The sequence below is a fragment of the Schistocerca piceifrons genome, chromosome 10 (genome assembly GCF_021461385.2).
Source record: "Schistocerca piceifrons isolate TAMUIC-IGC-003096 chromosome 10, iqSchPice1.1, whole genome shotgun sequence".
In the NCBI taxonomy this organism is placed as follows: domain Eukaryota; kingdom Metazoa; phylum Arthropoda; class Insecta; order Orthoptera; family Acrididae; genus Schistocerca; species Schistocerca piceifrons.
The window spans coordinates 109,399,097-109,414,649 of NC_060147.1; the positions used below are offsets into that span (position 1 = coordinate 109,399,097).

Consider the following 15,553-nt stretch of genomic DNA (forward strand, 5'->3'; position numbering starts at 1 on the left):
TTATATAAGTTATCATTTATCAATATTTATTTTTTTCTCAATTATGAGCATTAGTGCAGTGAAGGTTACAGGTTCCTCACATAGCCCATCCATTACAAATACATTCTGCGCTTTGTCCTGTGCGACGCTGATGATAAAAATGAGACATATACGAAAAAAATGCTAAATATTTCAAGAAAAGTCTCCTGAAAGGGATAAGTGAATTAATTGATACCACGACACGAGAGTAACTACATAAGGATTACTATAGTGCTGTACACAGTGATATTATTATTATTGTTAGTATTAGAGTAATCGCACACAAGTCATTACCAGCCTGAAGTCGTCCAATATCAAAAATGGTTCAAATGGCTCTGAGCACTATGGGACTCAACTGCTGAGGTCATAAGTCCCCTAGAACTTAGAACTACTTAAACCTAACTAACCTAAGGACATCACACACATCCATGCCCGAGGCAGGATTCGAACCTGCGACCGTAGCGGTCTCGCGGTTCCAGACTGTAGCGCCCAGAACCGCTCGGCCACTTCGGCCGGCCGTCCAACATCGGCCAGTTCAGACGTAAGGAGTGCAGCAATCAAGTGATTTACGAACTTATAGTGTACACATTTTAACTTGGTTGATTTTAAGTGGGGTTGCACTGTGCAGGTCAAGCAACTGCCGCAATGGAGAGGAGTAAAGCAGGGGAAGTATGTCTTGTAACAAGTTAGCTCTCTTTTCTGAGAAGGAGTTGTGGGTAGTGTTCTGGCGTAACCACAAGCGCCTAAACGAAGAACGGGAAACCCACAGAAGGCAGTGAGGAAACGTCAGCCAATAGCCCGCTGACAAGGACCGAACCGCGCGTGGGGCGCCCATTTCAAGAAGCGAATATAAGCGCCGCTCCTGACAACCTCGACCGTTCAGATCGGCTCAGTGTACTGACATTAGAGGAACGTACAGGGTGTTTCAAAAATGACCGGTATATTTGAAACGGCAATAAAAACTAAACGAGCAGCGATAGAAATACACCGTTTGTTGCAATATGCTTGGGACAACAGTACATTTTCAGGCGGACAAACTTTCGAAATTACAGTAGTTACAATTTTCAACAACAGATGGCGCTGCAAGTGATGTGAAAGATATAGAAGACAACGCAGTCTGTGGGTGCGCCATTCTGTACGTCGTCTTTCTGCTGTAAGCGTGTGCTGTTCACAACGTGCAAGTGTGCTGTAGACAACATGGTTTATTCCTTAGAACAGAGGATTTTTCTGGTGTTGGAATTCCACCGCCTAGAACACAGTGTTGTTGCAACAAGACGAAGTTTTCAACGGAGGTTTAATGTAACCAAAGGACCGAAAAGCGGTACAATAAAGGATCTGTTTGAAAAATTTCAACGGACTGGGAACGTGATGGATGAACGTGCTGGAAAGGTAGGGCGACCGCGTACGGCAACCACAGAGGGCAACGCGCAGCTAGTGCAGCAGGTGATCCAACAGCGGCCTCGGGTTTCCGTTCGCCGTGTTGCAGCTGCGGTCCAAATGACGCCAACGTCCACATATCGTCTCATGCGCCAGAGTTTACACCTCTATCCATACAAAATTCAAACGCGGCAACCCCTCAGCGCCGCTACCATTGCTGCACGAGAGACATTCGCTAACGATATAGTGCACAGGATTGATGACGGCGATATGCATGTGGGCAGCATTTGGTTTACTGACGAAGCTTATTTTTACCTGGACGGCGTCGTCAATAAACAGAACTGGCGCATATGGGGAACCGAAAAGCCCCATGTTGCAGTCCCATCGTCCCTGCATCCTCAAAAAGTACTGGTCTGGGCCGCCATTTCTTCCAAAGGAATCGTTGGCCCATTTTTCAGATCCGAAACGATTACTGCATCACGCTATCTGGACATTCTTCGTGAATTTGTGGCGGTACAAACTGCCTTAGACGACACTGCGAACACCTCGTGGTTTTTAGCACACTGGACTCGCATTCGGGAGGACGACGGTTCAATCCCGTCTCCGGCCATCCTGATTTAGGTTTTCCGTGATTTCCCTAAATCGTTTCAGGCAAATGCCGGGATGGTTCCTTTGAAAGGGCACGGCCGATTTCCTTCCCAATCCTTCCCTAACCCGAGCTTGCGCTCCGTCTCTAATGACCTCGTTGTCGACGGGACGTTAAACACTAACCACCACCACCACCTCGTGGTTTATGCAAGATGGTGCCCGGCCACATCGCACTGCCGACGTCTTTAATTTCCTGAATGAATATTTCGATGATCGTGTGATTGCTTTGGGCTATCCGAAACATACAGGAGGCGGCGTGGATTGGCCTCCCTATTCGCCAGACATGAACCCCTGTGACTTCTTTCTGTGGGGACACTTGAAAGACCAGGTGTACCGCCAGAATCCAGAAACAATTGAACAGCTGAAGCAGTACATCTCATCTGCATGTGAAGCCATTCCGCCAGACACGTTGTCAAAGGTTTCCGGTAATTTCATTCAGAGACTACGCCATATTATTGCTACGCATGGTGGATATGTGGAAAATATCGTACTATAGAGTTTCCCAGACCGCAGCGCCATCTGTTGTTGAAAATTGTAACTACTGTAATTTCGAAAGTTTGTCTGCCTGAAAATGTACTGTTGTCCCAAGAATATTGCAACAAACGGTGTATTTCTATCGCTGCTCGTTTAGTTTTTATTGCCGTTTCAAATATACCGGTCATTTTTGAAACACCCTGTATTTGTGGAGTGTGCTACAAGAACAACTAGTTGTGATCCTTATCAGTTATTTGTCTGGACTTTGACTATAGCAAAGACTATTAATGTTTGCACATCACTTTCGACACCGATGTAACTCCAAAGTTAATTGTTGTCAAGCTGTTTTATAGAAATAAAACTACTAATGTTATTTGCTTGAACTGTTGTATAGCACTCCGAGAGCGCTGCATCGCTTAGGCACCCTAATAAGCGACGAGTGGGCAAGATCCAACTAGTATCACTGGAAATGGGCCTCGAATTCCTTCGTCATCCATTCTAACATCCCCCCACTTACCCACCCACCCACACACACACACACACACACACACACACACACACACACACACACACACACACACACACACACTAAATACCATTCATCTTTCATCATTTTAAAAATAAGTGTTCCGAGTAAAGTCTTTCATTCTACAGTTTACCTATTTGCTAAAGTTGGTGATAGTGTGTTAACAACAGAAGGGTTTGGCGGAGCGGTGGGGGGTGGGGCGGGGGGAAGGGGGGGGGGTACTAGCTAATGTCTAGTTGCAGTCAGGTTGGGAACCACAGCTCTAAACCTTACTGTACAAGAAGCTACGAAAGAAATACAGCAAATGCGTTTGCCTGTCCTCAGACCCAAACAGGACGTTCAGATCCGCTGCAATTCTATTTTTAATGTATTGCGCCGAATAGTGCAGGCAAAGGATGTGCAGAGGATGCGCTTCTGCACTCTGACCTAACTGTAAAAGAGCGACTGCGAGATAACTGAAGTTGTTTCGCACTTCTTAAGTCTAATCTACTAAATTACAGTAGAAATGTGACTTTGTCAAAATTTATTTTGTTTTGCAGCTTGCTTAACAGTTTTCTTCAAAAACATAGTCCTTGTGCAATCAATACTGAAGAAAGGCATGGAAGACCGTGTCAGAGATATAATGAATAATATACTCTATACATAGCCCCCCATTTTCATAGAGACTTTCTGGAGTTGCAATAAAACGCCTCAGAAATAAAATAGGCAGGGTGCAATTACTTCAGAGGCAGGATCGAGAAATTTCAATGACTGATCCTAGTGCTAGTGCTCATATGCGTTTAGTTCCAGTAGCACCAGAAATGAAATTAAAAATGATTCTGTATGGGACGAGTATGACCAAGAAACTAGAAAAAATATTAGATAACCTAGTTGCTGCTGGTATTCACAAACTCAATAAATAGCTCAACGAAATTAGAAGACATTAAAATTTAAACAATAACAACGCAAAGCACTAAAAATATGCTTTAGAATACGATCTGACAACTTTTGATTTATAAGCGATATTTTTTGTACGTTGACATTAAAAGTTATTAGCTGCACAGTGATTCGTGAAAGAAATCTGGATTATACGTTACATCACTATTACAATGTACTATTACAAAGCTTCCCAATGTCGTACAATGAGGGTCGTTGGGAAAAATTACATAGTCTTATGTCTTCTATAAATTTGAAATTTTGAATGCACACGTCACACGTAAATATCTTCGTCATCTGTGAAAACCTGCGCATTTACTGTGAGCCCACGTTGAGCACTTACGGTGACACGCTCGTGAAAACGACCAAATATTTGAAAAAAAAATTCTTTGGTCTATAGAAAAGAGCATTTCATGGTGATTTCAAAAATGTATAGTTTATGGGCATTATCATTTTCCGTAGTTGTAAAATTTAGGTTGAACATAATGTTGCACAAGGGCCACGCCCATCTGTCAGTTTGAAGTGCGTCAGAATATGTGATTCATTATTTTGTTCATCCGTTTTTTCCGTCGTTAGTTACTGATCGTTAACACAGGTGTATTCTAGAACGCACCGATTCCCGGAACCAAAGTCAGGCATGTCTGGAAGGCTATGGTTCGAATGTAAACAAAGATCTGAGAATATATGATTTCGGAATTTCGAACGTGTGTCGTTTTGTAGTTATTTTGTCTTGTTTTGTTTCTCTGTGTGTGTTTCCTGTGCTACAAATGCCCAGCGTAAGGAAATTTAGCCCCAAACGAAAGTTTCACGGCAAACAGTTCCAAACACAACCGAATAATACACATCAGTTGCTTCAAAAGTTGTCTGCGGGAACTGTGTCTACAGGCAGTGATTCTAAAAGTAAATTTAAGCTTTCTGAATATAATAAGAACAATCATAGCAGTATTGTCAACAGCAATAACGATGGGAAAGTTTAACCGAAATATGCCGTCAAGACGCTTGAAGAGTGCTGTGAAATGCAAGTACTGCAATTTTGAAGATAGTATTTTTATGTTTAATTGGTAAGTAACAAATTATAAGTGTCAGTATTATTGTTTGTGACACATAGTACTTAACCTGTACCTCACAGTAGAAGTAATTTTTGTTGATTATTTCCAAAACTTTATAAAATTTAAAAAGTAGGTTATTTATAATTTCGCCAAAATGACAGCATTTAACATGTTCTGTAAGTAATATTTCTTCAATGAACCAATAAATGAATGAATAAATAAAAAGATTCATTTACACTGTGTGTAAAGTAGTTGAAAATCCAGTTATACTTATTTGTATAAATAACTGGCTTACTTTTCCATTTGATGTCTAATTACCCAAAATATGCGTAACAACACAGGCATTGCCAAAAGTAATCGTTATAAACGAAGTAACAAAACAAACAAATGAGCGCGTGGCAAAATAACGGTAGCAAAGCGAGCTAGCGATTTCTGGGTTTCGGGACGGAGGTAACGACCTGTAAGAGCTATCTAGTTCGCAACTGAGCTGCGAACTGAAAGTTGCCGTTCATGAACTGTTATGAACAAGATTGCACTGTTGACAGATATTCCATGTGACGCATGCCCGTGTTCGGTAGTAGTCATTTATTTACGATTCTACTTGTACGAAATGACACCGTGACAACAGCGGACGTTTACGGTCTCGGGCCGAGGGAAAGGCTTCTTCTTGCAGACAGAGAACAGAAACACGAGTGGTAGAAGAACTTAACATGCCTCGTTCAGTTAATTACACTCTCATATTTATTTGACAAAGAAATATGACTACTATTCGTCAAAATCTTTGGAAAAGATCTTTGACGATGGTATTATACTGCCGTCAGATTTTTCCTTAAATTTCAAGATGGCGGGCGACAACTTGTCATTATGCTCTAGTACCACAATTGCACTTTGTGTATTTGGAAGAAAAGCAGCGGAAAAAAGGAAACATACTTGGATGAAGCCCTAGGGATTACGTCGAGATAATAAAAGCATTCAGCAAAATTTGTTACGAGAGTTGCAAGTGGAGGAGGTCAAGTCTTAATATATAAATTAGTTACGAATGGATGAGAGTGTATTTCAGTATTTGCTCAGTAAAGTGGATTCGCATATTACAAAACAGAATACTCTCTTGAGGAACGCTATATGTGCAGAAGACAGCCAAACTGTGACACTGTGATTTCTTGATACATGGGAGAGCTAGTCTAGTTTACAACACAGCTCTTGAATATCATATTGCACATTTATCAAAATAATTCCAGAAACTTGCGAAGCGATTTATAAAGCACTAAGGGGGAATATGTGAAGGTAAATAAATTTTTAGTACACTATATGGGTAATAAGAACTATTTTTAATTTTGAATAATTTACGTAATGGAATTTGTGTTCTAACAACTACAAAATTAATAAAAAAAATACGAAACAGATGAAGCGCCTTTTAACTTGTGGCATCCAGAGTTGAAAAATAGGCAAATTAGGATGAAAGCTAAGGAAGAAATTTTTTATTTCATAGTGTGACCACATCCTCTATTCCGGCTTGCTGAAAAACTGCCTGGATGTTTCCAGATGTAGAGGCGAATGGCTGTAGCTGTGATTGTGGACATGAAGCTGCATGCTCATATTTCACCTGCCGATCGACACACAATTAAAAGCAAACACACTACAGAGACGTCAAATAGCTGTAGCGACGTCAGCGCTGCAAGCGGTTGCATTTCGCATTGCAGTGAACAGAAGACGAACGACTTTTATGATCAAATCTACGGCGAGGCTTTAGATTTGATCATATTTATTTGACGACAGGCAAGATTTGGGGTTGATGTTGGGTTGTTTGGGGGAGGAGACCAGACAGCGAGGTCATCGGATTAGGGAAGGACGGGGAAGGAAGTCGGCCGTGCCCTTTCAATGGAACCATCCCGGCATTTGCCTGGAGCGATTTAGGGAAATCACGGAAAACCTAAATCAGGATGGCCGGACGCTGGATTGAACCGTCGTCCTCCCAAATGCGAGCGAGTCCAGTGTGCTAGCCACTGCGCCACCTCGCTCGCTAGGCGAGGTTTGACAAAGTTCCCTATTACACCATCAAATTTCTTTGACATAAATATTTGACACATCAGGTTTGACACATTTTTGCGCCCCTCTGTGTCTGCGCCCTAGGCGGTTGACTGTCTCACGATGACCAACTGATGGTGGTTATAGCAGAGACATCCAGTTTTCTATTATACCGGTTTTTTCCTGCCAGTTTACAACTAATTAAAATAACCGATTTCTGAAATAGCCACGTTCGGTTTTTTATTCCTATTATTTTCTGTAATATACGTAGAAATCGAACAACGATTGAAACATTTGGTCTCTCTCATTTTCAAGATTCATAGAATAAAAATATTAAACAGGCTAATAAAACAAAACTTAGTCCATACAGCGTTTGCTGTTTTTCTCTAAAAGTGAAAAGTGGTTGAAAACTACAAAGAAACACCAACATTCTCTTACTGATTCTAATCATTTTAAACTCTGCTCAGTAGTCATCTTGCAATCAGGTATCAAACCACCGTTTAGGCATTACTGATAGTCAGTGCTAGACGGTGGAAACTGAGCTTGAAGAACTCTGTTTTCCTTGTTAATTTGTCTGTTTTCCAGGGCTACAGGCGTTTTTATTGTATCCCATGAACGAATTGTTGTTAAGTTATTAATTTATTACTGTTACTATAATTTCTTTCCTCTTTTACTATTTCACAAAAATGGCAGAAATATCCTTAATCATTAGCAAATGAGGCATTAAACTTCATTGCTACGTCAGTTTGTAAAAATATTTCCAAACTAAGTTTGGTGCCATTCTGCAATACAACGCATGTCCGGCGACGACAGCGAGAAACTACCGTATAGAGTCCAGGGGTCGGCAAGTAATTTTAGGTGGGATCCGGAGACTTACGGAAATTTTTATCGAGGTCCAAAATACAAACTCATATTCCTTACTAATTTTTATTTTAATTGTCGTTCAAAAATAATGTAAAATACAGCAGATAGACACAAGGGTATACAAATTGAATGGTAGAAATTATATTTACAATCTTCAACCATGTGATTCTTCAATTTCTCCAGGCGTATTTTATGACGAAATAAATCTCGGATGAACAGCCTGGTATGAGTATGCACACTCATACCAGGCTGTTCACCCGAGACTTATTTCGTCAATCTTCAACCATTTTTTAAAAGTTAGGTTCACATAGCGAAAAGCTTATGCATAGAGTGTCTTCAAGGTGGGTGGCTGCAAATCTTGAGCGATACCGGTTCTTCAAAAAATTCAGTTTTGAAACTCATGTTTCATAAACATATGTGGAGCCAAAGATTGTAGCCAGGTAAATGGCTATATTTTTTCAGTTTCCATAGTTCTCTGAGACATGTTAACTTCAAAATTCCTCGGCAAATGCAGTTTCATACGTTTTCAAGGAAATGTCTTCCTGCAAGTCTTTTATCTCCATTTGGAGTAAAGGCTTTGAAAGCCAGAACAACTTCGCAACCTCATCAGTCCATTCTACCGCCGGAAAAACTTCAAAAGGCGATGCTGAGAATCGCGACAACTTCTCTATCACTTTCTATATCTGCGAAGTCTTGGAATGTTGCTGCAAATTCCTTCCTAAGATCGGATATAAAATTTGAAAATACTGCAATGTCTAGTCCAGGATTATTTTAAAGTCTTTTCAAAGATACCCAGCTATCGACGGAAAGAAGACACACTATATCAAATCACAAAAAAACGGTTCAAATGGCTCTGAGCACTATGGGACTTAACATCTGTGGTCATCAGTCCCCTAGAACTTAGAACTACTTAAACCTAACTAACCTAACCACATCACACAACACCCAGTCATCACGTTACACTCAGATATAAACTCTTGGAAGTGCTTGTGCTGGAGGACAGAACTAGATCTCATAAAATTAATTAACTAGATCAGATGTCCGTCACATCTTTCAGAGCGTCACTAACTTTTCCACAAAGGGCTGCCTGGCGAATTATGGACTGACAAGATAGTAGCCAAGCTTTATTATCCGTGATTCTCATTACTACTCCATTTTCTCTGCTGAACATCACTGGGGAATATGCTAACAATTATCAATTTTTCGTCGGTTCGAGTCTCAGTAATTTTTATATGGTTTAAATATTATCTTCTGATGTGTTTGGACTCTCTAATGCAGACACTCATAGCAGGTGTCAAAAACAGGTTAAAGTAAAATCTTGTTGCGACCAGCTGGCTGTATTATACAAACCATGCTTTAAAATGGTTTCTGCTCGTCAGTTATATATCGTAGACATTTTTTTACGTCGTCTAGTTTCTTCTTTTTTATTGGAACAGATCCACTATATGCTTGTTTATACGAACATGGCTCTTCTGTATCTCAATATCCCTCTGTCGAGAGCTTCTGCTGATGGATGGGACGTGACCCCTGTTGTACCAAACGACGCATACAGATATAAATATCAGTTATCCTTGGTAAATGTAATTTCAAAAAAACAAGTGGACATGACCCCTTTTCCAAATCATTGATTCAACTGCATTCTTATTCCAAATTTTCTTTCAGTTCTACCAAAGCAATGCATAGTTCTGATGCCATGAGGTCTTTTGAGGAATAGTGAAATTTAAAAAGTTGCATTAAACTTCTGTACGAGTCACTAGTAGCTAAAAAAACAGAATGGTGGTCGCTAATCTGGTTGTAACTGGTACACACACTCTCATATTTGTATCGCTTTTAGCAGTTCTCGTATTGCTTTTACGAAATAGTCGAAGTCGGTTTCCGACATTCTGCTAAAATTCTCGAACAGGTATGTATCCAGCGTCAGTTCACTAGTTAATTTTGTGAAGGGTTCGAGTTATTTAAAAACAATTTGGCCAGGGAAGGTCCCACGCTGTGAGGGTTCTGTAGGAAATTAATCATGCATATAAACAGTTCATCCACCCCGGGAATCGAGAATATCGAATGATTTTTGTCTGTTATCGACATTGATACTGGTAAGATATCGGTTCCAGGGCTTGCAAAACTTTCGAGAATATTTTAACTTTGAAGTCGGATAATAAATGACAAATGAAATATTTTTTTCGTTCGATATAAATCCAAATTAACAATTTTATGGTTTTAACCTTTACTTTTACTGTGAACTCTAGCTTCTTGCCGAATTTCATGAGTCTGGGTAAACGAGCAGTACCCTATAGTTTTAATGTGTGTGTTTGCGAATGAAGAAATGGCCTTATCTTTTGATTGCGTTAACTCAACATTTATTACATAGTCCCGAGTATCTGTTATAAATTTGAACTTGATAAGTCTACCCGTTTCTGAGCAAATAGGTTTTTAAGAGTCGGACAGGTAGACTGACAACAAAGGGATTTCTTATTGGTTCTGTTTTTACCGATTGAGGAATGGAACCCTATAAAGGACGCATTCACAAATTCCAGTTTCTCTTGTTCTTTCTAACTTGATTCCTTGTGTGACGTAAAAGTAATGAAGCCGCACTTACTATTACCATTTCGCGTTCGTCCATTTGGTGTCAATAGCGTGGCCCCCTGAAAACATTTCTGTCCGTAAATGTACTTTTTTGGCCCATATAAACGTACCTGTAAAATAAAGATTCGCATCAACGGAACTAAATAACCAAGGTTACAAAATATTAACGGTCATATAACTCAGCTGAATCAACTACATCTACTGAAAGAATGCTTTCAAAACCATTATGCTGTCCGTTAACAATGCTACGGACTGAAGGGAAAATTTTTCTGAGAACTGTTTTTTTTTACAGTGTGTATATAAAGAATTGTGGGAGATGCTATGTTAATCTTTGCTGTATTTACTGATTAATAAATATTGCACTAGGTGCATTTGTATGTTGTTTTTTACGTCATTCTATAATTTCATCATTTAACATCGATGATTTGTCAACTGTAACACCCCTGCGTCGATAAAACAGCGACGAGCTGCATTTAACTTCCTTTAACTAATCTCTGTGACATATTTTGTTTAAGCCTTTTTCCATTTCAGGTGCGGTATTCAATTTGTAATGTGTAACATTTGCGTAAATATCGTAAAATATAGTAAGTTAATTCAGTCTGTTGTTCTAATAATTTAACCACAATTAATCATCTCTATATTAAATAGTTATCCACGTTTCTCATTACAAATTTAGATTGTCTGTGAGCCATATGCCGAGAACGAGGAGATTCATTTGGCCAGCAGAAATCGTCAATACTGCTAGTGAAAACTGCACAGCCAAAATATCTCAGAACCTTGTCGAACGTTTAGTTCGGGGATTCCACAGCACGATTCCTTCAAATTATTCCGTCGTTACTTCAGTTTCAAATAACACGGTCACGGCATCCCTTTGTTAAACAGGCAATGGCGAAACTGGAAATATTTTCGCAATAAGAGTCCAGCCAGTCACAAGCACTTACACGCTGTTGCGTAAGTAACATTCTTCTTTGTATCTGATTCTCCCATTGGAGATAAATTTTATTACAGTCACTAATTCCGAAATCCAGTATTCAGCCACTAAACCTTTCAAATGGTTTAAATGGCCCTGGGACTTAGCATCTGAGGTCATCAGTCCCCTAGAACTTACAACTACTTAAACCTAACTAACCTAAGGACATCACACACGTCCATGCCCGCGGCAGGGTTCGAACCTGCGACCGTAGCGGTCGCGCGGTTCCAGACTGAAGCGCCTAGTACCGCTCGTCCACGCCGGCCGGTACTAAGCCTTTCACGGGATCGTCAGGTTAAAAATCACTGCCCTCGTTTAATGTAATCTCTTCTTAGTAAAAGAACACATACAAACTGACAAAATACGCGAGGGAGGAAGAAACATATACAAAACATCACGTGACCCTAATGCGCAGCGGCGTCTGCGAGGGCTGTGTAAGTCGATCTACTTCTACATCTACAAAGATACTCCGCAAACCACCATACGGTGCATGGCGGAGGGCACCCGGAACCACTACTAGTTATTTCCTTTCCTATTCCACCACGAACAGAGCGAGAGAAAAACGAATATTTCTAGGCCTCCGTACCTGCCCTAATATTTTTCTTGTCTTCGCGATTCTTACGCGAAAAGTACGTCGGCGTCAGCAGAATCGATCCTGCAGTCAGGCGCAAATTCTGATCCTCTGAATTTTCTCAGTGCTGTTCCACCAAAAGACATCATCTCCCCTCCAGGGATTTCCATTCCAATTCACGAAGCATCTCCGTAATAATCGCGTATTTATCGAACCTACCGGTAACAAATCTAGCAGCACGCCTCAGAATTGCTTCCATATCCTCCATTCATACAACGTGGTGCGGATCCCAAACACTCCAACAGTACTTAAGAATGGGTCGCACTATCGTTCTACATGCAGTCTCCTTTACAGGTGAGCTACACCTCCTAGAAATCTCCCAATAAACCGAGAGTCGAAAATTCGCCTTCCCTGCTACCGACGACATGTGAGTGTTCAACTTCGTATCGCTTTGCAACTTTATGTCTAGATATTTCATCAACGTATGTCAAGCAGCGCACTACGAATATCGTATTCGAACATTAGGGGATTGTTTTTCCTACTCATCCGCATTAACCTACAGTTTCCAATATTTAGAGCAAGCACCCATCACACCAAAGAGAAATTCTACCTGGGTCATCCTGTATCCTCCTACAGTCACCCAATGGCAATACCTCCCCGTACACCACAGCGTCATCTACGTCAATATCTACGTGGTTACTCTGCTATTCACAACAAAATGCCTGGCAGAGGGTTCAGTGAACCACCTTCAAGCTGTCTGTCGTCGAAAGGCGCGCGGGAAGAACGAGCACTTAAATTTTTCTGTGCGAGTCCTGATATCTCTTATTTTATCGTGATGGTCATTTCTCCCTATGTAGCTCGGCGCCAGCAGGATGTTTTCGCAATCGGAGGAGAAAACTGGTGATTGAAATTTCATGAGAATATCCCGACGTAGGGAGAAATGCCTTTGTTTTAGTGATTGCCGCGCTCCAATTCATGTATCATGTCTATGCCACTATGTCCCCTATTTCGCGCTAATACAAAACAAGCTGCCCTTCTTTGAACTTATTCGATGTCGTCCGTCAGTCCCACCTGATGCGGATCCCACACCGCACAGCAATACTCCAGAATACGGCGGGCAAGCGTGGTCAAGCAGTCGCTTTAGTAGACCTGTTGCACCTTCTAAGTTTTCTGCCAATGAATTGCAGACTTTGGTTTGCTCTACCCACAACATTATCTACGCGATCGCTACAATTTAGGTTAATTAATTGTAATCTCTAAGTTGTATTTATAGCCTTCAGATTTGTGTGACTTATCGCGTAATCGAAATTTAGCGGATTTCTTTCAGTACTCATGTGAATAACTTCACACTTTTCGTTATTCAGGGTCAATTGCCACTTTTCGCACCATACAGATATCATATCTAAATCATTTTGCAATTCGTTTTGGTCATCTGTTTAGAACACTGTAAATGACAGCATCATCTGCAAACAATCCAAGATTGTCTCCTACGTCGTTAATATAGATCAGGAACAATAGAGGGCCTATAACACTTCCTTGTGGAAGTTCAACTCGATTTCCAAACTGAAGGAAATACTTCAAGGCATTTGCTTCAGAACTGCTACAAATTTGTCGGGCAACAGACCACGCCGCTGAAAGTGTCAACACAACTGGCACTGCTAAGAGTATCCTACGACTTTCACATCGCTGGCAACGGGTTATACACAATGCTGGTGACTACTTTGAAGGTCAGTAAAACTTTCAAACACGTAAGAGAGAGAGAGAGAGAGAGAGAGAGAGAGAGAGAGAGAGAGAGAGAGAAGACACATTGTTACAAGAAATTTCAAAAAGTTCTTGACCAACTTACTTCAAGTTTTTACACAATACTCCAACAACTTTCAGACGAGCATAGGCTACATATTTTTTTCAACAACAGTGTACAGGTTTTCTGTTGAAACTGATCGCTAGAAAGAAAATGCTGTGTAAATGTATAGTTTCGCTTTATTTCTCGCATTCAAACTACGATAGCGGGATATTGAAACCATTAGATGACTCGTTCTCCGATATAATTCTTTTTTCCCGTATACAATTTTAGAACAAAAATTGTATATACGAAAATGTACTGTTTTGTTTTCTTCCGCGCAGTCGGTTTTAACTGAAAATAGGTTAGTTATGTTCATGGCTTATCGGCCTATGATTAGAATACTACTACAGAACCTAAATCGTCTGAAGCATAGCAATTCAACCCAATCGCAAATCAAAACTGTTCGAAATACTGACATTGAAGCTACTATCTTGACAGATCCAGCAGCTACAGAGGTCCCTATTACCGCGAATACCAATGATTGCAATGGATTTACCTACTTAAGTGGCTTCAATTCCGTATCAAAGTTTTGCTGACAATAACAATAAAGAACGCCCACAGTCAGCGAGAAAGGGGAAGGGGAGAGAGAGAGAGAGAGAGATGGGAGAGGGAATGGACTTAGAGAGGAGGAAGGAGAAGATGGAGAGAGAGGGGGAGGAGCGGGAGGTGGAGAGAGATAGCGTGAGGAGGACATGGAGAAAGGAGGAGGAGGAGATGAACAGAGAGAGGAGGTGGACAGAGAGAGGGTGGAGAAGGAGATTACGACATATAGAATTGCGAAGCATCGCAGAGTTTGTTGGTGCAATACATAGAGAGAAAGAGTGGTCCCATCACACGTACTTGGGTACTCCTGGCTTTACCCATGTATCTGATGGACACATGCCGTTGAGGACAACGTGCTGGGTCCTATTACTTAAGAAGCCCTCTAGCCTATTCCATATGCTCGGACTTTCGTTAACAGTTCGCAGAGGGGCACTGTGTCGAGCCTTTTTGCGGAAATCCAGGAATATGGAATCTGCCTGTTGTCCTTCATCGATGGTTCACTAGATTCAGTGCGCGGAAAGGACAAGCTGGCCAGTTCTGTGCTGATTTGCGAACAGAAGCGTTTCTGCCTCGATGGATTTTGTTTAGAATATGCTCAAGAATTCTGCTGCAAACGGACGTTAAGGATACTGGTCTGCAATTTTGCGGGTGTCCTTTTACCCTTCTTGGGGAGTCACCTGGGCTTTCTTGCAGTCGCGTAAGAGCGCTGCTTCGTACTTACCCGCGTCCATGCTCGCTGACGGGTCCTCAGATAGACGGCTGAGTACTGAGTGGTAATTAGTCCTGCGAGCTGTGTCTACGCGCAGTTATCTGCCAGCGACGGTCCCTGATAAGAACCGTCGTACTGCAAATCCGTCCCACCGTTCGCGGTGCAAGGCCAGAGCTATTGTTTCTACGATGTCATCCGGGCTCAACAGCAAGCGCTGTCCCGCGTGACGGTGTCAGAAGAGATACAGGGTAAGCAAAAACTCTTACCCTAGTTTCGAAAATTTATTTCTAAGGAACTATGGTAGATAGAGCTCTGCGGTTTCTTGCAAATACACTACTGGTCATTAAAATTGCTACACCAAGAAGAAAAGCAGATGATAAGTGGGTATTGATTGGACAAATATATTATACTAGAACTGACACGTGATTACATTTTCACGCA

General features: G+C 41.2%; 1 protein-coding gene across 1 annotated transcript in view; it reads right to left on the minus strand.

Annotated features, from left to right (window-relative positions):
- The window catches only part of LOC124718728 (synaptic vesicle glycoprotein 2A-like), a 188,461-nt gene extending 173,327 nt beyond the window's left edge, over positions 1–15,134 (minus strand). The window contains exon 1 of the mRNA XM_047244345.1: positions 15,125–15,134. Coding sequence (XP_047100301.1) covers positions 15,125–15,134 — 10 coding nt within the window. The remainder of the gene's footprint in view (positions 1–15,124) is intronic.
- Positions 15,135–15,553: the final 419 nt, after the last annotated feature.